The sequence below is a fragment of the Harpia harpyja genome, chromosome 12 (genome assembly GCF_026419915.1).
Source record: "Harpia harpyja isolate bHarHar1 chromosome 12, bHarHar1 primary haplotype, whole genome shotgun sequence".
NCBI lineage: Eukaryota > Metazoa > Chordata > Aves > Accipitriformes > Accipitridae > Harpia > Harpia harpyja.
The window spans coordinates 6,126,788-6,150,760 of NC_068951.1; the positions used below are offsets into that span (position 1 = coordinate 6,126,788).

General features: G+C 67.8%; 4 protein-coding genes across 4 annotated transcripts; all 4 read left to right on the forward strand.

Annotated features, from left to right (window-relative positions):
* Positions 1-36: 36 nt before the first annotated feature.
* RSKR (ribosomal protein S6 kinase related) lies at positions 37-3,891 on the forward strand. The gene is made up of 12 exons (XM_052803301.1): positions 37-189; positions 275-472; positions 1,210-1,293; positions 1,373-1,441; positions 1,620-1,689; positions 2,412-2,519; positions 2,694-2,734; positions 2,831-2,858; positions 2,963-3,052; positions 3,122-3,210; positions 3,284-3,394; positions 3,487-3,891. The coding sequence occupies exons 1-12, from the start codon at positions 133-135 to the stop codon at positions 3,706-3,708; spliced, it is 1,167 nt and encodes a 388-aa protein (XP_052659261.1). The 5' UTR covers positions 37-132; the 3' UTR covers positions 3,709-3,891.
* A 148-nt stretch (positions 3,892-4,039) lies between these two features.
* Positions 4,040-13,289, forward strand: SPAG5 (sperm associated antigen 5). The gene is made up of 24 exons (XM_052803302.1): positions 4,040-4,381; positions 4,658-4,759; positions 5,008-6,622; positions 6,703-6,895; positions 7,216-7,335; positions 7,467-7,559; positions 7,686-7,820; positions 8,137-8,256; positions 8,502-8,594; positions 8,850-8,984; positions 9,150-9,243; positions 9,334-9,427; positions 9,533-9,614; positions 10,026-10,159; positions 10,468-10,633; positions 10,802-10,973; positions 11,287-11,358; positions 11,514-11,637; positions 11,916-12,027; positions 12,256-12,336; positions 12,422-12,565; positions 12,745-12,819; positions 12,926-13,006; positions 13,107-13,289. The coding sequence occupies exons 3-24, from the start codon at positions 6,159-6,161 to the stop codon at positions 13,218-13,220; spliced, it is 2,898 nt and encodes a 965-aa protein (XP_052659262.1). The 5' UTR covers positions 4,040-4,381; positions 4,658-4,759; positions 5,008-6,158; the 3' UTR covers positions 13,221-13,289.
* A 1,729-nt stretch (positions 13,290-15,018) lies between these two features.
* ALDOC (aldolase, fructose-bisphosphate C) lies at positions 15,019-19,075 on the forward strand. Its single transcript, XM_052803303.1, has 9 exons — positions 15,019-15,160; positions 15,984-16,106; positions 16,189-16,400; positions 16,492-16,546; positions 16,617-16,777; positions 17,289-17,372; positions 17,461-17,635; positions 17,716-17,915; positions 18,553-19,075. Exons 2-9 carry the CDS (start codon positions 15,995-15,997, stop codon positions 18,646-18,648), a joined length of 1,095 nt encoding a protein of 364 aa, XP_052659263.1. The 5' UTR covers positions 15,019-15,160; positions 15,984-15,994; the 3' UTR covers positions 18,649-19,075.
* A 492-nt stretch (positions 19,076-19,567) lies between these two features.
* On the forward strand, positions 19,568-23,970 carry PIGS (phosphatidylinositol glycan anchor biosynthesis class S). The gene is given in 13 exon segments (XM_052804603.1): positions 19,568-19,600; positions 19,602-19,656; positions 19,761-19,900; positions 19,978-20,089; positions 20,592-20,681; positions 20,844-20,935; positions 21,111-21,309; positions 21,649-21,791; positions 21,894-22,008; positions 22,293-22,438; positions 22,563-22,663; positions 23,021-23,231; positions 23,371-23,970. Coding segments are annotated over 13 exon segments (1,713 nt in total). The 3' UTR covers positions 23,647-23,970.
* Positions 23,971-23,973: the final 3 nt, after the last annotated feature.

Genomic DNA, 23,973 nt, shown 5'->3' on the forward strand with positions numbered 1-23,973 from the left:
CCGGCGCTCGACCCCGGGGCGGTGGGTGGTCGCGCCCGGGCGGGGCGGGGCGGGGCGGGGCGGCGGGATTATGTAAGGGCGGCGGATTACCGGGGCCCGGGCCCGGGGCGCGGCCGTGGCGGCGGCGCCGCGATGGGAGCGACGAGCAGCGGCCCCGGGCCGGCCCCTGCCCCGGTGCGGCCCCCCCAGGTGCGTGCGGCGGTGGCCCCGGGGGTGTCGTGTCCCCCCTCCCCGCCCCGGTGTCCCCCCGCTGACTCTGCCCCCGGTTCCGCAGGGCCGAGCCGTGGGGTCGTGGGTGCGGGCGCTGCTGAGCCGCGCCGGGCCGGTACCGGTACCGGGGTCGGTACTCGCCCTGGCCCCGCGGGGCCCCGCCGAGGAGCCGCCGCTGCCCGGGTGGCCGCTGCCGCAGCTCGTCTCGCTTTTCCTGCCGGAGTTCCCCGTCCGCCCCTCCGCCCGCCAGCAGCAGCTCAAGGTGCCGTCCCGGGGCCCCCCACCCTCCTACCGGGGTCCCGGTGTATCCTAACGGGGTTCCCGACCGTCCTCCCGGGGCGCCAGCGCATCCCTGCCCTGGCAGCCCCGAGCGCCCTAACGGGTCCCCTTCGCACCTCGTACCGGGGTCCTTGCACGTCCTACCGGGGTCCCTGCACGTCCTACCGGGGTCCCCCAGCGCCCCGTGCATCCTTCCCGAGCGTCCTCCCGCGCCGTCTGTGCATCCCGTGCCGTCCTACCGGGATCGCCGACCGTCTTACCGGCTCTCCTCGCACGCCGTGCCGGCTCCCTGTGCATCCTACCGGCGTCCCCCGACCGTCCCACCCGGTCCCCTTCTACCCCCGGGGGGGGTCCCCGTGCTCCGTGTCGAGTCTCTCTGTGACTTAATGGAGTCCCCCCGCACGCTAATGGGGTCCCCAGGCGTCTTACCGGGGTCCCGTGTATCCTACCGGGGTCCTGTGCCTCCCACCAGCATCCACAACCGCCCTGCTGGGGTCCCCGTGTCCCTGTCCCCCGTCCCCATGTGCCCCATACTGGGTCCCCATGCATCCCACTGGGGTCCCTATTGGGTCCTCCTGGTCCCCATGTGTCCCCACCGCCTGCCTTGGGTGCCCTGTGCCACCTCACCCCACGCAGGACCCCACACCCTGCCCCACCCTGAGCACCCCGGACCCATCTCTGTGGGGTGCTCAGCCCCTGCCCCCCCCCACCCCCCCCCAGATCCTGGGCTTCGTGGCCAAAGGCTCCTTCGGGACCATCCTCAAAGTGCTGGACTGCGGGCGGGAGAAGGTCTGCGCCGTGAAGGTGGGTGCTGCCCCTGGGGCCCGTGGGTGCTCCCGCCTGCCCTCGGCCCCCCCCCCGACAGCCCCTCGCCCCCCCCCAGGTCGTCCCCAAAGTGGAGGTGCTGCGCCGCGACACCCTCAAGCAGTGCAAGGAAGAAGTCAGCATCCAGGTTAGGGGGGGGTCCAGGGGGGACACCAGCCCATGGCCGGGAGGGGGTCGGGGTGTCCGTGGGGATGGCAGGAGGCCGCCGGAGCTGTGGAGGGAGGGTGGCAGGAGCGGGGTCCCCGGCCCCCCCTGGCCCCCCCCACCCCGGGGGGCCGCTCACCCTCTCTGCTTTGTGTCCCCAGAGACAGGTCAGGCACCCGTTTGTCCACGGGCTGGGGGACAGCTGGCAGGGCCAGCGCCACCTCTTCATCAGTGAGTGACCATCTGCCCGCGGGCTCGCCCCGGCCCCCCCCCGCCAGCGCACGTGTCCCCGCCGCCCGCACACGTGTCCCCGCACACGCGCGCGCTCCCCCCGTGCTGCCCGCTGCCCCATGGGGATCCAGGCGCTCGGCTGCTGGCTCCCACCCCACACCCAGCGTGGGGACGGGGACAGGGGGGACAGGGATGGGGATGAGCCACAGTGGGGCAGGGACCAGCACGGGGGTGAATAAGGCACCCCAGCCCCGGTCCCTGCCTGGCCCCGGTGGCCCTGATGGCCGTGCCACCTCGGTGCCCACGTAGCTTGCGTGTTCCCAGTGCCTGTGTGACCCCGGGGACGGTGTCACTTTGGTACCCATGTGGCCATGGTGCCTGTGCCGCCTTGGAGTTCATGTGGCCCTGGTGCTTGCGTGTTCCCAGTGCCCACATGGCTCTGGTGCCCATGTCACCATGGTACGTGACCCTGGTACTTGCATGCTCCTGTGCCGCCTTAGTCATGCCCATGTCACCTTAGTCCGTGGTCCTGGTGCCAGTGTGGTCCTGGTGCCAGTGCCACCTCACTGCCCTTATGGCCCCAGTGCTTGCATCACCTTGGTGCATGGCCCCAGTGACCCACCAGGCTCCCCATGCCCATGCCACCCCGGTGCCCTTGCCCCTCGTGCCAGCCCGGCCCCGCAGGGCAGCCCATCGGTAAGGCACACCGCCCGTCCCGGCAGTGTGCACCTACTGCAGCACCGGAGACCTGCACGCGCTGTGGCGTGCCGCCGGGCACTTTGCCGAAGCCACCGTCCGCCTGTTTGCAGCCGAGCTGGTGCTGGTGCTGGGTAAGTGTCCCCGCCATGCCGGGGACAGCCACCGCTGTCCCCACTGATGGAGACCAGCAGGCAGGGTCAGCCAGTCCTGGGGGTGGGCAGCTGCCTGCCGGGTGCCGTGGGGGTGGCAGCGGGCACCGTGCCGGGAGGGGACCCGCCAGTCTGACGGCTCCGTCTTCTCCCCAGTGTACCTCCATGACCTGGGCATCATGCACAGAGACGTGAAGGTGGGTGGCAGCGGGGCTGGGGGGCCGGAGGATGGGGTGGGGGGCTCTCCAAACCCCCAACATGGAGAGGCCACCCCAGCGCCTGTCTCGTTTCAGATGGAGAACATCCTCCTGGATGAGAGAGGTAAGAGTCTAGTGGCACTGGCTTGGGGACGCCCCATTCGTGGGGACGCTCCGTCCATTGGGACACCCCATCCATGGGTCCCCACGTGGTGTCTCGCCCCACAGGGCACCTCAAGCTCACCGACTTCGGCCTCTCCCGGCACTTGCGGTGGGGCGAGCGAGCCCACACCATCTGCGGCACCCTGCAGTACATGGGTAAGGGGGCAGCGGGGGGCTGCGGTGGGGGGCACGGACCCCCAGGCACTCACCCACTCATCCCCGCAGCCCCAGAGGTGCTGAGCGGGGGGCCCTACAGCCACACAGCCGACTGGTGGTCCCTGGGAGTCCTGCTCTTCGCCCTGGCCAGCGGGGAGGTGAGGACCACGGCGGGGGGGGGGGAATACGGGCACCCCATGGAGCCCCTAAATCTGCTCCCTGCCCCCCCAGTTCCCTGTGGCACCGGCGGGGGACCACGTGGCCATGCTGGAGCGCGTCAAGGAGAGCAGCTACGAGATCCCACCTGCGTTCAGCCCCGCACTGGCCCGGCTGCTTGCCGAGGTAACCCTCCCACCTGGATTTTGGGGTCCCTGCTGGCCCCCCGGACTGGACGTCGGGGTCTTCACCGCTCACTGTCCTCCCTCCGTCCCCAGCTGCTGTGCCACAACCCCCTGCGCCGCCTGCGCTACCTCCACCATTTCCAGGGCCACCCCTTCTTCCGCGGGGTGGCCTTCGACGCCGACCTGCTGCAGAAGGACCCGGTGGCGATGGCGGTGGCCCCGCGCCCCCTCGAGCAGCCCCCACCCGATCCTGCCACCTTCGCTGACTTCGACTGCGACCTCGCCGTCTCCCCGGGCCGGCCTTGGCCTGGCTGAGCCACCATGGCTGGGACCCCCGACGTCGCTCAGGGACACCCCCCCACCACCCCTTACCCCGGCAGCGGGTTGGACCCTGCTGGGCCGGGTCCCTCTTACCCCAACGCTGTACCTCTCCCCGCGGGAGCAATAAACTCGAGAGCCGCGGGCACCGCTGTGGGTGCTGCTCTGACTCCTGCGGGGGAGAGCGGGACCCCCAGGGGGGGTGTGGGGCTGGTTTTCCCCCCCCCTCCTCCCTCGGGTAGGGGTCGGGGCAGGTCTGGGGGGCCGTGCAGGGCTGGTTCCCCCGGGGTAGGCGCTGGGAAGGCCCCGGGATCGGGGGGGGGGGGGGGGGGGGAGCTGGGCCTGTCCGTCCGTGTGTCCCCCCCTGCACCTCCACGGGCTGCGCGTCCCCGACGGGCTGCGCGCTCCCGACGCGCCCCATGCTCGGCGCTGCACAGCGCCGTAGGGGCGGGACCTCGCCCTCAGACACGCCCACTCCCCCGCCCACCGCCTAGCGTAGCCCCGCCTTTAACAACCTCTCCGGTGGAGTGACGCGTGCGCGGAGCAGCCAATCAGAGCGGTGCGTGGTTTTCAAACGGGCGGCGCGCGGGGAGCGGCGGGACCTGGACCGGGGCCTGGACCGGGACCGGAGAGCGGGACCGGGGCCATGCGGGCCGCCCAAAGCCTCACCGTGAGTGCGATCGGGGACCGGGGGGGCTCAGCACGGGGCGGGCGGGGGAGGGGGGACACCGGTTTGGACGTCCCGGTTTGGGCGTCCCGGCGGGGGGGGGGGTGAGGGTCCCGGCGTGGCGGCTGCGACCGTGCGGGGTTGGCTGGGGGGCGGTGGGTCCGGTGCGGGCCGGAGCGCTCCCGGTATATATGTACACGGGGTTGGGGGGGGGGGGGGGGTGTGCTGCCGGTGGTGCCGCCGGTGACCCCCGGTGCCTCTCCCCAACCCCCCCCGCAGACGCAGCAGCGGCCCCGGCGCCCCCCCCTGCAGGAGCTGCGGCTGCAGTCGGGCGCCGAGCGCACCACCCTCACCCCGCTGCTCCGCCGCCTGCGGCTCAAGGTCGGTGCGGGGGGGGGAAACCGGGACGGGACGGGGGGGGGAGCGGGGAAGGGAACAGGAAAGGGTGCTGGGGTGTACCGGAACCGGGGATACTGGGGGGGGGGGGGTACCAGGGTAGTGGGAGGATAAGTGTATCTACTGGGCTGGGGGAAATGGGGAGACTGGGGGAAACGGCTATGGGGTGTTGGGGGGAAGGGCAGGGCAGCCCTGACCCCCTCTACCCCCCCCCCCCCCCAAATGTCCTGTAGGACCATGACTGCGCCACCCCAGTGTCCTGCACCCGGGGCCCCCCCAGCAGCATCACCTCAGTGCCCTGCACCCCAGGACGCCCCAGAAGTGCTATCCTGCTCCCCCCCAGCAGCACCACCCTGGTGCCTTGCACCCCGGGGCCCCCAGGGACTCCCACCCTAGGCTCCAGCACCTTGGAGCCCCTCGGAACTCCCACTCTGAAGCCTGGTGCCCCTGAGACCCCCAGCAATCCCACCCTGGTGCCCAGTGCCCTGGAGCCTCCCAGCAGGACCAGCCCAGAGCCGCCTGGTAGTCCCACCCCAGGGCTCAGCACCCCGGAGCCCCCCGGCAGCACTGTGCCAGCCCCCCTGTGCAGCCCTGTGCCAGCACCCAGCACCCCAGACGCCTCTGGCAGCACTGTGACAGCCCCCCTGTGCAGCCCTGTCCCAGAGCCCAGCACCCCGGAGCCCCCCAGCAGCACTGTGCCAGCCCCCCTGTGCAGCCCCATGCTGGGGTCCTGCACTTCGGAGCCCCCCAGCAGCATTGTGCCGGCCACCCTGTGCAGTCCTGTCCCAGGGCTCAGCACCCCGGAGCCCCCCAGCAGCACCATGCCAGCCCCCCTGTGCAGCCCCATGCTGGGGTCCTGCACTTCGGAGCCCCCCAGCAGCACCGTGCCAGCCCCCCTGTGCAGCCCTGTCCCAGGTCCCAGCACCCCAGAGCCCCCCAGCAGCACCATGCCAGCCCCCCTGTGCAGCTCCGTCCCAGGTCCCAGCACCCCAGAGCCCCCCAGCAGCACCATGCCAGCCCCCCTGTGCAGCTCCATCCCAGGTCCCAGCACCCCAGAGCCCCCCAGCAGCACCGTGCCAGCCCCCCTGTGCAGCCCTGTCCCAGGGTTGTCTACCCCAGAGCACCCTGGCAGCACCAGCCCAGCACCCTGTACCCCAGGACCCCCCCGACATCATCAGCTCAGTGCCTTGCACTCCAAACTCCCCAGGCAGCACCCCTCTAGCACCCTGCAACCCCAGGTCCCCTGGTAGCGCCAGCCTGGCCTCCTGCACCCCAGGGCCCCCCGGCACCAGCTCCACCCCGCAGGAAGCTCCCTTCCACGGGTGGCGAGTGGCGCCCGCCGACCTCTCCTGCAGCCCTGTGGCCTCCGAGCCCCTGGCTGGAGATGGGGGTGCTGGTTCCCTACCTTGCCAAGGCACTCCTGAGGGAGCCGAGTCCCCTGCCCCCCCACAGCACGGCCCCCCTGGACTGCCTCCCACCGAGGCGGGTAGGTCGGAGCCTGCCGGGTCAGAGGCAACGGCCACCCCCGTCCCCTCGCCTGAGGTGGCCCAGGGTGCCGTGTCCTGGGTGTTGCCGCTGGTGTGGCTGGAGAAGAGCCTCAACGCCTCGTCCCTGCTGGATTCCCTGCGGCACAGCCTGCCCCTGCCCGTGCCGCGGCAGGACATCGGCACCAGCGTCACCCCCGTGCCCACCGCGGTCGCCGGCACCAGCGTCACCCCCCGTGCCCACCGCGGTCGCCGGCACCTTCATGACTCCCCCGGACCTGCGGGATAAGAGCATGAACACATCTGCGGGTGGCCTCCCTCGCCCCAAGGACAGTGCTGCCGAAACAGACTCCCTGCTCTGGCAGTAAGTGTGGGGATGTGCCCACCCAGACAGGGCTGTCACCCGTGGGCTGTCCCTGCCCCAAGCCCTCTCTCTGTCCCCAGCTGTCCCCGGGAGCAGCTGAAGTCCCTGCCACGGGCAGAGCTGGAGGGGCGGCTGGAGAGCACCCTCATCATCATCGAAGCCCTCTCGCTCCAGCTGCGTGACTGGCAGGAGAGCCAGCGGCCGCTGCCCGGCGTGGGGCCAGCCGAGCAGAGGGACGCACTCACGCAGACTGACATCACCCACCCCAAAGGGGTAAGAGTCCTCGCAGAGGCGATGCCGCCCTTGTTCCCTGCGGTGCCGTGACAGTGCCCACGTGCCACCGGCGGGATGGTGGCCCCGGCTGGACCGCAAGCCGGTGGAGCGGAAGTAAAGCGGGGCTGCTGCGGCATGGCACGGCATCACGCGCCTGGCTCAACCCGCTGAGTTTGCTGGATTTGAACCCTTTGTGCGGGGAAACCCCTGGCACACGTGGGGGGAGGATGGGAGCTGTCATGGTTAACCGGCTCTCGCTGGACCCCTGGGTGGAACCGGGCTGGTGCGAAGCCCCCTCCCCTCTGCCGGGATGCCCTTAGGAGGAAGAGATCTACCGCAACCTCTACCTTGAGCTGCGGAGGAAAACGGAGGCTCTGCAGCGGCAGCGGGGAGCCGAACGGGACCTGCAGTGGGAGCTGGAGCTGGCTGCCGCGGGGACGGTGCGTCTTGGCTGGCTGGCGTGTGATGAGTGCGCCAGGTCTCAGCTGGGCAGGGCACGTGTGTGCCCGATGCTGCCTGTGCTAGCTCTGGGAGCGCTGCCTGAGCACCGGTGCCTTTGTCCCTTCCCCAGACTGCCTGGAGCAGGCAGTGCCTGCTGTTTCGGGGCCTCGTAGATGCTGCCTTTCAGAGCTTGCAGGATGAGCAGGGAGCCCTTGCCCAGGAGGTGAGCGCCCAATGCAGCCGGGCTGGCCCCCCCTTGCCCCTGGGTGTTGGGAGATGCTGGTGCTGCTGGCACACGTGGCAGCTGTTGGCTATACCCGGTGCCTCCCGGTGCCGTCTCCTCTCACAGCAGGAGCAGGCGAGGGCCCTGGTGTCCCGGTGTCGGGCTATGCTGGAGAGCGTGCCCGGCAAGCTGCGGAGCTGCCTGGAGGAGCGGGATGCCATGAGGCAGCAAGCAGATGAAGCCCTCCGAGCCAAGGAGGAGGTAGGGGGGGCAGCCGGTGGGGGGGGTCGGGGCAGGGTCTGCTGTCCCCATGCCTTTGATGGGGTGTCCTGCATCTCTGCCCATCTCTGGGGGGTGAAGGTCTCCCTGGCATCCCAGGGGAAAGCCCAATGTGGCCCTGGAAGGCCAGAAGTGCTTGGGGCTGCCCGGAGTGGCTGGAGCTCTCTGGATGGGTTTTTGGCTCAGGCTGTGTCCCGCTGGGAGCAGGAGCCCTGGGCTGCAGCAGCATGCAGGGATGGCTCCTGGGAATTGCCCCTCGTGTGACACCGTGCCCGGAGCAGCATCTTTCCCTCGGCAGGGAGATCGCTTCCTGGAGACCTTCCGCGCCCACGCCAGCGCCCAGATCGGTGCCCGCGACCAGAGCCTGGCGTCCCAGCGAGAGCTGACCACGCTGCTGGCGGATGCCATCGACCAGCAGGTACTGAACGGGCGGGCACCTCCGGCTGTCTCCCACCTGGGTCCCTGGGGGCTGGAAGGGCATCCCCACATCCTGAGCTTGGGTGATGCTCTGAGCAATGGTCTGCGACGGGCTTGGGTCCACCAGAGGTTTCTTGGCACTGCTGCTGCAGATCTGGCCTCGGGGCTGGCGCTTGCCTCCCTCCACGGCCATTGAACGTGGCTCTTCAACCACAGCAGCGCTGACCCATCTCTCCCACCCCCCAGGCATCCCTGGCTGCCGAGGCTCAGCCTTTCTGGGAATTTGTAGATATCACCTTTGAAAATCTGGAGGAGGAAAGGAGAGCCCTGGACGAGGAGGTGAGGGCTGTCCCGGTGGGGGCTGGCGGCGGGCCCAGCCCCTCGCCTCCCTGCCGCTGCGGTGCAAGCTGGTGCCGCTTCGCTCTGTCTCGGAGCGCTTTGTGCCCCGGGTACCGGCAGGCAGCCCGGCTGCCAGACCTGTCCCTGGTCACGCAGTGGGGCAGTGCCACCGGCCGGCATGGCTGCGCTGCCCCGGCACCGAGGCTGGCAGTGCCATGCTAAGCTCTGCCCGATGCCATCTCTTCCCCAACACAGCGGGAGCAGGCGAGGGCCCTGGTGTCCCGGTGCCGGGCTGTGCTGGAGAGCGTGCCCGGCAAGCTACGGAGCTGCCTGGAGGAGCGGGATGCCATGAGGCAACGAGCGGACGAAGCTCTTCAAGCCAAGGAAGAGGTGAGGGGTTGTCTGGTGCTGAGTGGTGCCTGGGGGTGTCTGGGATGCTCCCTCGCAGCCTGGCTGACAGCAGGCATGGGGTGACTTCGGGCGCCCGTTGGTGTGGGAACACCCCATGGGGAAGAGCAGCCCAAAGCGAGCCCGGAGGGCACCGCGTCTCTGCAGGTGTCCTGCCAGCTGGAGGAGACCTCGGTGGCCCTGCAGGACACGGTGGCTCAGCTGGAGCAGCTGACGGTGGCCAACTCACGCCTCAGCGCAGGTAGGGGTGGGTGACGTGGGGGTTGGAGCTGCTCTGTCCCTGCTGCCCCCGTCGTCCCCCCCACCACGCTGACGGCTCTGCCCCTTGCAGACCTGAGCAACCTGATGACAAATCTGGCCAGCCTGGAACAGGAGCGGGATGCGCTGCAGCAGGAGAACGAGGAGCAGTGGGAGGAGATGGCCTGGTGGGTCTGAACCCTGGGGCCGGGCATTCCCTCCCCCCATAGTCACCAAATTGCCACCCCTCACCCCCAAACGTGGCACCCACTGACCCCATCCCTTCCCCGCAGGCTGGCGCGGGAGAGGGACACCCTGCAGCGAGAGTGCAACGGGCTGTGCCAGGAGCTGCGGGAGTCAACCGAGTGCCGGGAGGTAGGAGCTGCCTGACCCTGCCCGCGCCGTCACGCGCTGCCGGCCCCCGTCACGGCCTCGCGGGAACGCTGGCGGCCGGCCAGGAGCGGGATTAGCCCTCCTGCGGTGGGGGGGGATGAGCGCTTCAAGGGTGGTTGACATCCCGCACGTAGCGCAGATCTCTATCCTGCCCGGCGGTGATTCCCGGGGAGAGGGTTGGGCAGCTCTCTGGGATAATTTTCCCCTGGCTGCAGGCGTGGTGCCATTCCCCAGCCTCTCCTATGTCCCTCGTAAACTGTTGGTCTGCTGGGGTAAAGCTGCACCTAATTAGAAACGGCACCCTGAGGCGTGGGAGGGACTGTGTTGAGGGTCCCAAGGGGCCCCCTCAGGTTTCCTGGGCACTCACAGCAGTGTCCCCCCACTCTCTTCTAGTTCCTCGATCAGGAGAACTGCATGTCCCGCACACAGCTGCTGGAGGTAGAGGCCAGGCTGAAGTCCACGCTGGCCACCCTGCAGGAGCGCAGCCTGCAGTACGAGGAGCTGATGGATTCCCACCAGCGCTTGCGGTACCGACCCTGCTCACCACCTCCACTTGAACCCCTCTATTTTTGGGAAATCGAGCCCCTCCTGGGGGGTGGGGGACACACAGGGGGACGTGGTTCTGGTCACTGCTGCCCCAACCAAGTGTGATCGCCCAGGTGGATGGAAGAGGCTGTGGGGAAGCCCAGCAAGACCCCAACTCGGGGGAAGCTGCCTAAATCTGTAGGGTTTGCACCACCCCTGGGTCATGGCAGGAGGCAGGCATGGGAAACGTCCCCATCCTCCACTGAGGAGGGAGAATACTGCTCCCGCTGAGGCTGATGCCATCCCGCAGGGAAGAGCAGGCTGCCCTCGGTAAGGAGCTGGAGACCACCAAGGCCGAGCTCCTTGACTTGCAGCTCAAGAGGGACAAAATCTCCTGGTGCTCCGCGGACATCACCGAGAGCAAGATGCGGCTGCAGGAGCTCGCTGACTGCCTCAGGGCCGCTCTGCAAGAGGAGGTAGGAGCCCTGCCCTGGGGACAAGGACAAGGAGGTGGCCGGGGGGGGGGGGGTCAGACACCTGTGACTCTCCATGGCGTGGCTTCGAGACCCCCCCCTGGCTCGCCAGGGCAGTACAGAGCTGTCGCAAGCTGCACTCTGGCACTGTGTTCTCTCTCCCCTCTGAAGGATGACGATGCCCCACCGAGAAGCAGAGCCTGGACCCCGGCTCCGCGGACGCCGGGCTGGCAGACACCCCGCCGTGCCTGGACCCCCGCCTGCCGCACACCAGCATGCCGCACCCCGTACCATGCCAGGGCCTCTTTTGTAGGCAGTGTCCTGAAAGCGGTGTCGGGGAAAGGTGAGCTGACACTCCCTATCTGGGTGCTGGGGGGGGGGGGGTGTCCCTGTATGGGGATGGGGATCCCTCCCTGCTATGCTGGGGATGTGCACTGGTGCTGCCTGTGGAGGAGATCCCAGTGCCATCCCCGTGCCTTTCCCTGCGGATTCCCCGGTTGCTCCCTTGTGGCAGCCATGGGTTGGGTCACTGCTTCTGCGAGTGTCCGGGGTCTTCTCTGAGCTCCCTGGGGCGGATGGGTGTATGAGTGAGCTCTGGTCGTGCTCCCTGCAGCACGCAGGGCTGGGCACAGCGCCTCTGCACTCTCCTCTCTCAGATGTCGATGAAGCCACCGGAGGTGGGAGTGTATTTACCAAGGACAAACCTGCCTCTACACCAAAGCCAATAGGTACTGGGGCTGTCACCCTGCCCTGAACCCTGCTCCGAAGCTGCAGGGCTGCCTGCATGGGGGGGATGAGCAGGCATGCCTTCCCGCTTGGCTCCGTGTCCCCTGGGGCTGACAGTTTCTTCCATGCAACTCACGAGCCTCTGCCCTGCCCGCAGAGCCCGAGGACGGTCTGCTGGAGAGCGTGAAGGAGCTGAGAGCCATGGTCTCTGACCTCACCATGCTGAGCTCCCGCATCCAGGAGCTGGAGCAGAGCGAGTTCAAGGCGCTGCAGACGGAGATGTGAGTTCAGCGGGGGCTCGTGTCGAGGGCCAGGCACGGGCACCATTCTCCTGGGCATGGCCTCTCCTGCGGGCAGCCTGTCTGGGCTCTGCGTCTCGCCCCAGCCCTGGATTAGACCTCTCCTGCCATGGTTAGAAGGGCTTTTTCCAGCTGGCTGGGCTGGTGGGTTGGCCTCTCCCACCATGGGGCTGGTGGATGGATGCCCAGGAGGGGGTTTGGTAGCCAGCACCATGCTCGGCTGCAATACCCATCCACTCAGCACCGCTATCCTCTCCCAGCTCCGACCTGCAGCTCCGTCTGGAGACAGTGACAGCCGAGAGCCAGGAGAAGATGGATGCCCAGGCTGCCACCATCGTCAAGCTGAACAAGGCGCTGAGGGGCAAGCTAGAGGTGAGCTGGTGCCAGAAGTGGGCCAGCGCTCACCCCAGGGCAGAGCCGAACTGGGACAGGCACTGATCTAGGACACAGAGAAATCTGGGTGACCGGCTCCGGTGATGCCCCATGGGTGCTCCTGGCTTGTCTGACCTTCTCAAACATGAGAAAACCTGCTCCCACCTCGGGTGCTGTGGGTGGCCAGGGCCGGGCACTGCCTGACACCGCTTCTTCCCCCTCCCGCAGAATGAGAAGGAGCTGCAGGACGTGGTGAAACAGCAGGAAGAGAAGATGCTGCAACTCATCGACAAGAGTGGGGAAGTCACGGTGTGTGACGGGGTCCTGGCCAAGCTGCATGCCTGGGGGGTGCCGGCTGCAGGACCCCACTCAGCATCTCCTTTCCCCCCCGCAGAGGCTGAAGGGAGAGGTCTCCCAGCTGAAGCGCTCGCTCCAGCGTGCAGAGACGGAGGCCAAGGTGCTGTGGGAGGAGATGCGGGGGCAGGAGCCCAAGGTAGATGCTGTCTACGTCCAGGAGCGAGTCCTGCTGCGGCAGGAGGTGAGGCCGGGGGGCTGCCGGGGCTGAAAGCTCCTCATGTCACCACCCCTCTGTGGACAAGGGACCTCTCCAGCCCTCGGTCCTCGAGCAGGCGACCAGCAGGATGGCAGGGAAGAGCCCCCCCACACCAGGGCTCTTGCCCCACAGTGATGTCTCAGCGGTGCTTGCTTTTTTTGCAGGTGGACAAACTGCGGCTGCTGCTCCTGGAGAAAGAGGATGAGAATCTGCTGCTCTCCGACAAGTACCTGGAGCAGGTATGGGGACCCCCAAGGGGCTGCCCTGGCTCTTGTGCCCTCTCCCTCCTGGGCCGGTCCCTGCCCAATTTTGGGGCAGGCTCCTGACAGGTATCTCTCACTGCAGGTCCGAGGGTTGGAGCTGAGGCTCCGTCATGCCCAGAAAGTGCTGAGGACCCACGAGGAGATGCAGGAGAAGATGAAAGAGGTGAGGTTTGTTGTGGTTCCTCACTCCCACCCTTGCTGTGACTGCAGCAACACAAAACCCTCATCCCAAACACTGTCACTAATGCTGCTGCTGTCTCCAGGTCCTGTCGGCCGTCCCCGACGTGGCAGCCAGCTGCCAGGAGCTCCACAGCCTGCTGCGGTACTTGGGCCTGAAGCCAGCCAGTGGCAGCAAGGAAGTTGCTGAGCCGCTATAGCCTGTAGCGTGAAACCTTCCTCTTCTTAATGCTGTAATTATTTATTGAATAAAGTTTTGTTGGCTTTCACCCTGCCTGGTGCCACGGATGCAGGAAGCTCCTGGTGCCCTGGGTGGGGACAACTTGTCCAGCCTGCACCGGCTGCTCCCGCTCCATCCCTGTCACGGGGCTATGAGCACAACTCCCTGCCACCCCAGGGCCTCTCCTTCTTGGCGGCGGACATGCACCCACACACCCCCCCCCGCCTCCGCTGGCGTTTGCTCTCATTAAGGCACTGCATTCCCCAGGCTCCCACCCTGCGGCTCCAGCATGCCCAGGCTGACCTAGCTTCCTTCCCTGGGCCCCCGCTCCTCCTCCTGCCCTAGATTCCCTCTGTGCCCCCCCCCCCCCCCCCGCCCCTCCCCGCAGAGGGTATCGAGGCTGGATCCTGCACCCCCATCACGGGGCTGTGGGCCACATGCCTGTTGCGTGGCTCCGGCATGCAGCATCCCTTGGGTCGAGGCGAGCTCTGCCTGCCAGGCGCTGGGAGCTCTGCCAGCTCCTGTTCCCAGCCCCCCCCTCCGCCTTGGCCCCCGCTGCTGCACGGAGGGGGCTCCCTCAGGGGCTCCCCTGTTCCCAGTACAGCTCCAGCCTTATGTCCCTCCTTCCCTGCTAAGGCATCTCCTGCGGGATCCCCCTCCCGGTGTTCCCGACCCCAAGGATGCTCCCCGCCGCCATGGGGGCCATGCGGCACCTCCCTCCCCTGGCACAGCCCAAAATAGCACTGTTCAAACAAGTGCTCTGGTTTTTAATGGCCTGTTTCTCCTGCCCGGGGGTGGAGGGGGGGGGTTCACCTTCCTCTGCCCTCTGCTGCGGCCCTGCTGCCCTGGGCCGGGCTGGTGCTGCAACACGCTGGGTGCTGGCACGTTTATTAGCCCCCGCACCCAGGAAATGGAGATGTTTAGGGTTGTGTGCCTCTATTTACCGGGTGCGTGGGTGGCTCATGGGGAAGCAGCCCTGGCATCGCCTCCTTCCCTGCTATGGCTGTGACCCTGCTGGCAGGGGGTTGGATATGGCCCCCCCCCCAGATGCGAGGCTGGCAGTGGGGGCCCTGGGCTGCGCCCATCTCTGGGATGCGGGGGCAGATGTGCTCCCTTCCCTGGATTAGGGCCATGCGGGGCGGCCGAGCCCTCCTTTTACGGCGGGGATTCAGCAGAGCAAGGCCCTGGCAGCTGGCCCCGTGGGGTGAGCGGGGACACCGCTATTGTCCCTGTGCTGGCTGCGGGCAGCTTTTTTTGGGGGGGTGGGGGGGGCCGGTCTCCTGTGGGAGCCCCCCCCATCCCGGGGGCAGTGCTGGGGCTTGGCCTCTGGTAGCAGAAGTGATGCAGCTGGGGTCCCTGGCACGGCAACAGTGGGGTGGCACGGGGGGGGTCCCTGCCCGTAGTTGACAGTGGCAATAGGGGGGGGCACAGCGGGGGTCCCCAGCAGCGGCAAGGGGGGTGGCAGGGGAAGACCCTCCCCATAACCAAGAACAGCCCCAGCAAGGTCGGTGGCCCAGAGGGGTCTCCAACAGCAACAGTGGGGTGGCACAGTGGGGTGCCCATGTGGCATGGGGGTCCCTACCCATGACAGGGGGGTCACTCAGCTAAGTCCCTGACCGGGGTGGGGGGGGGGGGGGCACAGAGGGGTCCCCACCAGCAGCAGAGGGTTACAAAGGGGTAACACAGCGGGGTCCCCAGCCCGGGGTTGTCGCCCTGAGCTCCCCACCAGCGGCAAGGCGGGCGGCGGCGGCGGCGGGGGGGGGGTGTGGGGGGGCGGAGCGGGCCGTGGGAGGTGGGGGGGGCCGGTCCTGCCGGGTGCCGCCCCGCCGGTCACGTAGCTCTGCGGCACCGCAGCCCCATTTACCGCGGGGCCGGAGCGCACAGCCCGCAGTCCGCGCCCGCCGCCGCCCGCCCTGCACGGTAAGAGGGAACCGGGAGACCGGGGTGGGGTGGGGGGGGGGGCAACCGAAGGAACCCGGCGGCGGGAGCCGGCAGCTCCGCCGAGGTGCCGGGGTTTCTCCGTGCGGCGCCGCCGGTATCCCGGGGGTCGGGTAGGGCTGGGGGGGGGGGGGGGGGCTCCGGGGTAGAGGGAGCGCCGGGTATGGGGGTGTTTTGGGGGGGGGGGGGGGGGTGAGGCCCGGAGATACCCGAGCCCAGGCGGGGCCGGTCGGGGGAATCGCCGCCCCGGGGGGAGCACCGGCTTTCTGGGGCGGCCCCGTCCCCGCGACGGCGGCAGCCCCGGGGGATCCCCAGCCCCGGGGTACCCCAAACCCCGGGTACCCCTAGCCCCGGGTAGTGCCGTCCCCGGGGTCTCTCCCTCCCCAGGTAGCGCCATTCCCGGGTTGTTTCCATGCCCTCAGTATCCCCATCCCCGGGCTATCGCCATCCCCCGCGTACCTCCCGCTCGGGGTATCCCCCACCCCGGTTTATCTCCATCCCCGGGCCCCCCGGGTCCTGCCCCGGCCCCCCCACCCCCCAGGGAGCTGCGCTCCCTCAAGATGGCTGGGCTGGGGGCGGGCGAGCAGGCAGCAAAATGGCTGGGAGCTCCCCGGCATCCTCCACGAGGCCCTGCCCGTCCCGGGGTGAGGGCAGCTGCCTGCATATGCAACTCATCCTCCCCACTGACCGGCAGGACCGGGATCCCAGCCCCGTGGGGGTCCCCGGTCCCCGCAGGATGAGGGTGCGTGGCAGATGGGGGGGGCCCAACCCGCCTGCGCGTGACTCGAGCCCCATCCGCTCGCAGCCACCGCCACCATGACGCACCAATACCCCGCGCTGACGGCCGAGCAGAAGAAGGAGCTGTCGGACATCGCGTTGCGTATCGTGGCCCCCGGCAAGGGCATCTTGGCCGCCGATGAGTCCGTAGGTCAGTGGAAGGCGGGGGGAATCTGTCCCGTCACCCCTTTTCCCCTACGCCTGAGGCTGATGAGGGTGCCGGGTGCCCGCAGGGAGCATGGCGAAGCGCCTCAACCAGATTGGGGTGGAGAACACGGAGGAGAACCGCCGGCTGTACCGCCAGATCCTCTTCAGCGCCGACAGCCGGGTCAAGAAATGTATCGGCGGCGTCATCTTCTTCCACGAGACCCTGTACCAGAAGGCTGACGACGGCACCCCCTTCGTCCAGATGATCAAGGACAAGGGCATCGTCGTGGGCATTAAGGTGTGTAGGGTGTCCGGTGGGTTTGCGGGGCGCTGAGGGTGCTTGGGGGGTGCTGGTGGGGCTCAGCACTGCCTTCCTCTTCTCTCCGCAGGTGGACAAGGGCGTCGTGCCGCTGGCCGGGACGGATGGCGAGACCACCACGCAGGGTAGGTGGAGCGGGTAGCGGGGTGGGGGCCTTGAGGTTTGGGGCTGCGGGGCTGACGCACTGCCCGGCAGGTCTGGACGGGCTGTCGGAGCGCTGTGCCCAGTATAAGAAGGATGGGGCCGACTTCGCCAAGTGGCGCTGCGTGCTGAAGATCAGCGACAACACCCCCTCCGCGCTCGCCATCATGGAGAACGCCAACGTCCTGGCCCGCTACGCCAGCATCTGCCAGCAGGTACGTGTCTGTGGCCGGGCATCGCCCCACGGGTTGGGCATTGACCCATACGGATGGTTGTTGACTTAAGGGGCCACATATTGCCCCACAGGGATGGGCACTGATCCACGGGGCTCAGCATTGGCCCCATGCCTGGTTATCACCCCGCGGGGCTGGGCGTCAACCTGTGGGCTTGGTAACACCTCATGTGGATGGGCATTGACCCCCAGGACAAGGCATTGCCCCATGGGGTGGGCATCACCCGTGGGACCAGGCATCAATCCATGGAGCTGGGCATCACCCCACAAACATGGGCATTGCTCTATGGGGCCAAGAATACACCTTCCCAGGTTGGGCATCACCCCGTGGGGCCGGGCATCACCCCACTGGGATGGGCATCACTGACAAGGGTGGACATTGAACCTGGGGGTTGAGCGTCACCCCCCCAGGTCCAGGCATTGGCCCACATTGCCATGGGGCCAGGGTGATGCCCAGGGACATCCCCATGATGGCATCTGCCTGGTGTTTGCAGAACGGCATCGTGCCCATCGTGGAGCCGGAGATCCTGCCTGATGGTGACCACGACCTCAAGCGGTGCCAGTATGTGACGGAGAAGGTGAGCGGTGGGGCAGGCAGCAGGGTGGGCACCGTGCCACGCTGTGCCACGCCGTGCCGGGAGACACCACGCTGCCCATCCTTCCCAGGTGCTGGCAGCTGTCTACAAGGCACTGAGCGACCACCACGTCTACCTGGAGGGGACCCTGCTGAAGCCCAACATGGTGACCCCCGGGCACTCCTGCCCCACCAAGTACAGCCCCGAGGAGATCGCCATGGCCACTGTCACCGCCCTGCGCCGCACTGTACCCCCAGCCGTGCCAGGTACCAGCACCGGCACGTGGTGGGGACCAGGAGGGGGATGCCCTGTGGACGTCCCGGTGCCATAAGCCCACTCTCTGCAGGTGTCACCTTCCTGTCCGGGGGTCAGAGCGAGGAGGAGGCTTCCATCAACCTCAACGCCATCAACACGTGCCCGCTGGTGCGGCCATGGGCCCTCACCTTCTCCTACGGGCGGGCGCTGCAGGCGTCGGCGCTCAGCGCCTGGCGCGGGCAGCGGGACAATGCCACCGCCGCTACCGAGGAGTTCGTCAAGCGTGCAGAGGTGATGGGGACGGCCCCCCTGCAGGAGAGGGGTGCCAAGGGCTGCGTCCCCTGGGGTGGTGGGGACACCGAGGGCTGTGTCCCCATGGGAGGGGGTACGCTGGTGGCTGTGCCCCCTGGGATAGGGGATGGCGAGGGCCGTGTCCCACGGGGTGACAGGAGACACCAAGGGCTGTGCCCCACAGGCCGAGGGATGCCGAGGACCATGGTCCCCATGGAGGGGACACAGTGTTGTCTCCATGGGGGACAGTGAGGGCTGCGTCCCCACGGGGGAATGGGGGATGCCAAGGGCCATGTGGGATGGGCCATGCCCCCTAGGGTGACACGGGACACCGAGAGCTCTGTCCCTGTGGGAAGAGGGATGCCAAAAGCCGTGTCCCGTGGGGTGACGGGGACACACGGAGGGTTGCGCCCAGTGAGATGGGGGACACCGAGGGCTCTGTCCCCATGGGAGGGGGATGCCAAGGGCTGTGCTGTTGCAGGGGCACGGGGGATGCCAAGGACTGTGTCCCCACGAGCTGGGGGACCCTGAAGGCTTTGTCCCCAGGGACTGGGGGACCCCAAGGGCCATACCCCACAGTGGCGGGGGGAGGGGGGCACACCCCACGGGGGGCCACTGACATTTCCTTTTCCTGCAGGTAAACGGGCTGGCGGCGCTGGGCAAGTACGAGGGCAGCGGGGACGACTCGGGGGCCGCCGGGCAGTCCCTCTACGTGGCCAACCATGCCTACTGAGCCCCGGCCGGGCGCCCCACCGGCCCCCGGCCCCCGCCCCGGCCCCCTCCCCGCCACTGCTCACACCCCGCTTCCACCCCAGCCACCCAGGGGAGCAGCCACGCGGGGAGGGGAAGGGGAGCGCGTCCCGCCGGCTGGCCCCACACCGCCGCGTCCACAGATGAAGTGGGGGGCCCGGGTTACCCGGCCTCCGGAGGGAGCCACCCGGGTGCCCCTTTGGTGGGGGGCTCCGGCCAGGCCATTGTGTGTGTGTGGGGGTCGAGGCCCGGCCGCGTGGGGGGCAGGAGGGGAGGCCTGGGGGGTGCCCCTGCCCTGCCGTAGCTTCGCAGTCCCGGTCGCTGCCGCCCTTGGGGCGCCTGTGTTGTGTTCGCCGTGTGCACCCCGTGTACCAAATAGCCTAACAACAAATAAACGGTAGAGACATCGCTGTGCCGCCTCCTCCCTCGCTGCCGGGCACCCTGGGACCGTGCCCTTCCCCATCCCGGGCTGCCCCGTCCCTCCCCCGGCTCTGGGCACCACCCGCAGCCTGTTGTGCTCACCCATGCAATGAGCTGTGCCTGGCCTCAGCTCACCCACACCCATCGTGAGGCTCTGGGAGATGGTGGGGGGTGGTGGGGGGGTGGCTGGGCCCTCCCTACGGGCCGTGGGGCGGGTGAGGAGTCCCTGTGAAGTCCCCGTTTCCCTCCCCCCCGACCCTTCCCGGCTGCGGTGCTCGGCGCTGCGCAGGCGCCCGCTGAACCCCCCCCCGCCCGCGCAGGGGCACCGCCTGTCCCTCCGCGGCACTCGTAGAGGCCGTGCGGCCAAGGCCCGCCTCCTCGGGGGCGGTGCTGCGCTTTGATTGGTGCTCCTTCCCGCCCGTCTGCGCCGCCGTTCTCCGGCCTCGGCTTCTATTGGCTGTTCTGAGGACTGGGCGCTCTGAATGGCTGGACTGGGCGTAGGCCCCGCCCTCTCGGCTGGGACGGGAAGTGAAGATGGCGGCGGCGGCGGCGTTAGTGGCGGATGAAGCAGGTACCGGCGGCACCCGGGTGCCCGGGGCTCGCTCGCTCTCCTCCAGGCCCGGTCCCCGCCCCGTCCCGGGGGAGCCGGGTCGGTGCTGAGCGCTGTCCCCGTAGAGCGGGCGCGGGGCCGGCGGGCCGCCCTGTCCTTCGCGGCCATCGCTGTGGTGTTGGGGCTGCCGCTGTGGTGGAGGACGACCGAGACCTACCGCGCCGCCCTGCCCTATGGGGACATCGAGGGGCTGGGACAGCAGCCGGTGAGCACCGGGAGGGGGGCCGGGGGCCCTGGGTCCTCGTGGGGGACACACACCAGGCTGACGCTGTCTCTGCTCAGTTCCAGCTGGCGGTCCCCGTCGCCGTGGTCTTCGCCCCGGGGTCGGTGCCCGGGGACCTGCCGAGGCCGCTGCCGTTCAGGGACGTGCAGGAGATGGAGATTTCCGTGAACGGTGAGAGACATCTCTGGCTGTCACTGCCCTGTCTGTCCATCTGTCCGTCCCTCCTGGGTGGCCTCGTCCTTCACCGGGGGGCTCCCTACACCCCCACGGCTTTTCTCCCCGGCTGCCAGCCCGGAGCTCCCTGGACCCCCACCCCACGTTCGCCAGTATCATCCTGTCCCGAGCTGGCAGTACAGTGGAGCATTGGGGACAACAAGTTCCCGGGGGTGCTGCAGGGAAGAAACCGGCTCCCCTCCCTGGGGATGGGGGTGATGGCAGCCCTTAGAGGGTGGGATGTGCCCTGGGTGGCGTGGGGCTGTCCTGCCCACCAGCGTGGACCAGCTGAGGCCACGTGTCATGGTGGGTCACTGAGCTGAGGTTAGAGCTGGTGCCCAAAGGACCTTGTGGCATGAGTCTCCCTGGGGCTGTCCCTTGTCCCTTTTAGCACCTGGCTCTTACAAAGGGTGCGAGGGCCGGGATTAGCAGATTCACTCAAGGCTTTCTCCCCCGGCAGTGAGACCCAGCATCACATCCCGCTATGAGACGGTCTATCGCAGGACCACGGCTCAGGAGGAGGCAGCGCTGGATGTGGCTACTGCACGAGGTACCGGGACGAAGGATTGCGGTTAGCTGGAGGAGCTCTGTGGCAGAGTAGGCTCCTCTTTCTGAGGCTGGTTGAGCAAAGGACTTGGCTTCGCTGCATCTCAGGGTGGGACGGGGATTGGAGTGAAATTCCCAACCCTGCTAATGCCTCCATTTTCCCTAGAGGCTGACGCTGCTCTGCACCCGCTGCAGGACGCCTCGTTGGGCTCTCTGACCATGTACGTGGTCCCCGAAACCTCCTCTCTCCTGCCTCAGGTAGGGAGCAGCACCCTGCGGTGCCAGCCTCTGCACACTTCACCCCTCGAAGGTGCCCTGGGAGGAGGCACCAGACATTGCATCCCCAGGTTGTCGCAGATGGCACCGTGCTGTTCTCTGGCGCGTTGACAGGAGCCAGCCTTGCTCCTGGCCCTCACCCCTGCCCCTTCCCCAGGGCATCAGCGTCTACGTGGGGAAGCACCGCAACGCCCTGCTGAGGGCTGGGGGGGGCCTGGCTGCCCTCCGCACCCGCCTCCAGCAGCTCACACAGGTGATGTCCTTCACGGCCAGCTCCATCTCTGCTGCCCTCTCGGACCGCGTGCCCAATGGCCATCTGGGCCCTGATGCCCGGCGGCACTTGAAATCCAGCCTGGGTATGGATGTGCACCCCAGCCACATTCTCTGACCTGGGGAAAGCCCCCTGTCTCTGGGGGGAGATCCCGTTCCTGCTGTGCTTTTAGCGTCCCTGGATGTCTTCTGGGGTGACAGACCCCGGGGTCTTCCCTTTGCCCTTGGCAGTTGCTGTGGGCCAAGATCCGTGCTGCGGTCGCTGCGTGTTGGGGCGCTGGTGCGTGGCCCCGCGCTGGGGAGGGCCAGGGAGGAGGGGGTCAGGTCCTGCTGCTCTTGGGAGCTCTGTCATGGCCACGTGCCCGGCCTCGGCATCAACAGACAGTAGCCGTGCCAGTGCCTCACAGGCTGCGTGTCCTCGGCAGGGTACGAGATCACCTTCAGCCTGCTGAACCCCGACCCCAAGTCCCACGCCGTGGACTGGGACATCGAGGATGCCGTGAACCGCTACGTGCAGCCCGTCCTGGACAAACTGAGCTTGGTGGCCAACTTCTCTGTTGACTCGCAGGTGAGGACTGGGAGAGGCGATGGGGAGAGCCCAGCCCTGGGCCTTGCCAGGTGCCCTGAGATGCGCTTTTCTGCCAGCAACGTCTTTGTTGTGTGCCTGCAGATCCTGTACTACGCCGTCCTAGGAGTGACACCACGCTTTGACAAGGAGTCCTCCAGCTTCCTCTTGAGCGCTCACAGCCTCCCGCACGTCATCAACCCTGTGGAGGCCCGGCTGGGTGAGCGCTGCGCTCCTGACCTGGCTCTTGTGGGACCGGGCTCTGCTGAGGGAGGAGGGGACAACTGTGCCTGTGGCCTGTGCCCCTTCCCTCCCTGCAGCACCATGCCGTGCCGGCCCCGGGTGGGAGTGAGGGTGACTGAGACCTGCTGGGCTGGCAGTTCTGCTCAGGGCTTGCTGTGGAAGGAGGAGCTGGGCTGGGCTCTGCCTCAGCGCTGCGCATGGGTGGTCTGCTCTCGCTGCCCCTGCCAGCCAGGGGAGTTCTTTGACTCTGTCCTGCTGCAGGCTCCAGCGCTGCCTCACTCTACCCCGTGCTGAACTTCCTGCTGTACGTGCCAGAGCGCTCCCACTCCCCTCTGTACATCCAGGACAAGGATGGAGCCCCAGTGAGCACCAACGCCTTCCACAGCCCCCGCTGGGGCGGCATCATGGTAGGGGGCCATGGGGGTGCTGGCAGTGCCCAGACAAGGCGGTGGCTTCACATCCCCAGTGAGTGCTGGTGGCCCTGCCAGCCCTGGGGCTCCGGCTGTGCCTGGCTGACACGCTCTCCTGCAGGTTTACAACGTTGAAGCCCCTGCTTCCCCCCAAGTCTCCCTCCCGCTGCACGTGGATGTGGACATGGTGCGAGTGATGGAGGTTTTCCTGGCCCAGCTCCGGTGAGGATGCTCTCTTCCCTCCCTGGGCCTCTGTGTGCTCTCCTGGCACACATGGAAATCGTGGGGGGTCAGAGCAGGCTGTACCCATGCAGCTTGTTTGCTTCTCTGTGGGCTCTGGGAGGCTGAGGGGGGCTTTTTGTGGCTTTCGAGATGCTGACCACTGGCCAGAGAGCAGTGCTGGCGCATCTCCCATCTCCTGAGGTAGGCGGCTTGTCTTGTCCTGCCCTGCGTCCAGGAGGCCATTAGGCATGGTTGAGCCCTGCGAGGACTGAATGCAGCAGGGAAGGGGAAGAGCAGGGAGTGCATGTGGGACTGCAGGTTTGTGATGTGGGCTGGGACTTTCCCCTCTACTCCCAGGTTACTCTTTGGGTTATCTCGGGAGGAGCTGCCCCCCGAGTTCCTGCTGGAGAGCCCAGGGACCGAGGGGCTGGCTGACTGGGAGCTGGACCGCCTGCTCTGGGCCCACACTGTGGAGAACATTGCCACTGTGTCCACCACCTTGACCTCACTGGCCCAGCTCTTGGACAAGATCGGGAACATTGTCATCAAAGATGATGTCGCCTCTGAGGTAGGGCTGGGGCACCCTGAGGTGGGGAGCGGAGGGGGACCATGAGCTCTTGCTGGTGTGGTGCTGGGAGCGAAGCCCCCAGGCTGTTCCTGTGGTCCTCCCTGGCCGGGGACTGACCGTTGGCGTTGTTCCCACACAGGTGTACCAAGCGGTGGCCTCAGCGCAGAGTGCCATGGCCGAGCTGGCCGCGGGCCACCTGCACTTGGCTTTCCAGGCCAGCAAGGAGGCAGTCACCTCCTCAGAGCGGGCCTTCTTTGACCCATCTCTCCTCCATCTCCTCTACTTTCCTGATGACCAGAAATTTGCCATCTACATCCCGCTCTTCCTGCCTATGGCCGTCCCCATTCTCCTCTCCCTGGCCAAGATCGTCCGGGAGGCCAGGCAGCGTAAGAAGGAGCCCACCAAGATGGACTGAGCCCATGGTGATGGTGTCCCGTCTTGGGGCTGGAGCTGTACCCGCTTCGTCGAGTGTGTTGTCATGGACCTATGGCCAAAGAAGGCACCCCAGAACGGTGTTAAGGCCAGGCTGCGGCCAAGATGGAGGAGTGGGAAGAGAGGCTGCTTTGAGGGGTGGGAGATGCTCTCAATCTGGGTCCTGCGCCCTCCATCCTGAAAGGCAGAGAGATCATAGAGGAGGGCAGGGGGGGACCTCCCTGTGTGCACCCCTGGCCCTGCACTGTGTTCAGAACATGCTGCTGTATAAATAAAGAAAAACCCCAGTTTTGGGGGGGGGCTGGTGTGG

What these genes read in the sequence shown, in the direction of transcription:
- RSKR (XM_052803301.1), top strand. Translation starts at nt 133, where the DNA reads ATGGGAGCGACGAGCAGCGGCCCCGGGCCGGCCCCTGCCCCGGTGCGG. An exon ending in AGGAAGAAGTCAGCATCCAG is followed by an intron (nt 1,442 to 1,619) that starts GTTAGGGGGGGG and finishes TTGTGTCCCCAG; the next exon opens with AGACAGGTCAGGCACCCGTT. An exon ending in CCAGCGCCACCTCTTCATCA is followed by an intron (nt 1,690 to 2,411) that starts GTGAGTGACCAT and finishes CCGTCCCGGCAG; the next exon opens with TGTGCACCTACTGCAGCACC.
- SPAG5 (XM_052803302.1), top strand. Translation starts at nt 6,159, where the DNA reads ATGGGGGTGCTGGTTCCCTACCTTGCCAAGGCACTCCTGAGGGAGCCG. An exon ending in ACATCACCCACCCCAAAGGG is followed by an intron (nt 6,896 to 7,215) that starts GTAAGAGTCCTC and finishes GGATGCCCTTAG; the next exon opens with GAGGAAGAGATCTACCGCAA. An exon ending in AGTCAACCGAGTGCCGGGAG is followed by an intron (nt 9,615 to 10,025) that starts GTAGGAGCTGCC and finishes ACTCTCTTCTAG; the next exon opens with TTCCTCGATCAGGAGAACTG.
- ALDOC (XM_052803303.1), top strand. Translation starts at nt 15,995, where the DNA reads ATGACGCACCAATACCCCGCGCTGACGGCCGAGCAGAAGAAGGAGCTG. An exon ending in TGGCGAGACCACCACGCAGG is followed by an intron (nt 16,547 to 16,616) that starts GTAGGTGGAGCG and finishes ACTGCCCGGCAG; the next exon opens with GTCTGGACGGGCTGTCGGAG. An exon ending in ACGCCAGCATCTGCCAGCAG is followed by an intron (nt 16,778 to 17,288) that starts GTACGTGTCTGT and finishes TGGTGTTTGCAG; the next exon opens with AACGGCATCGTGCCCATCGT.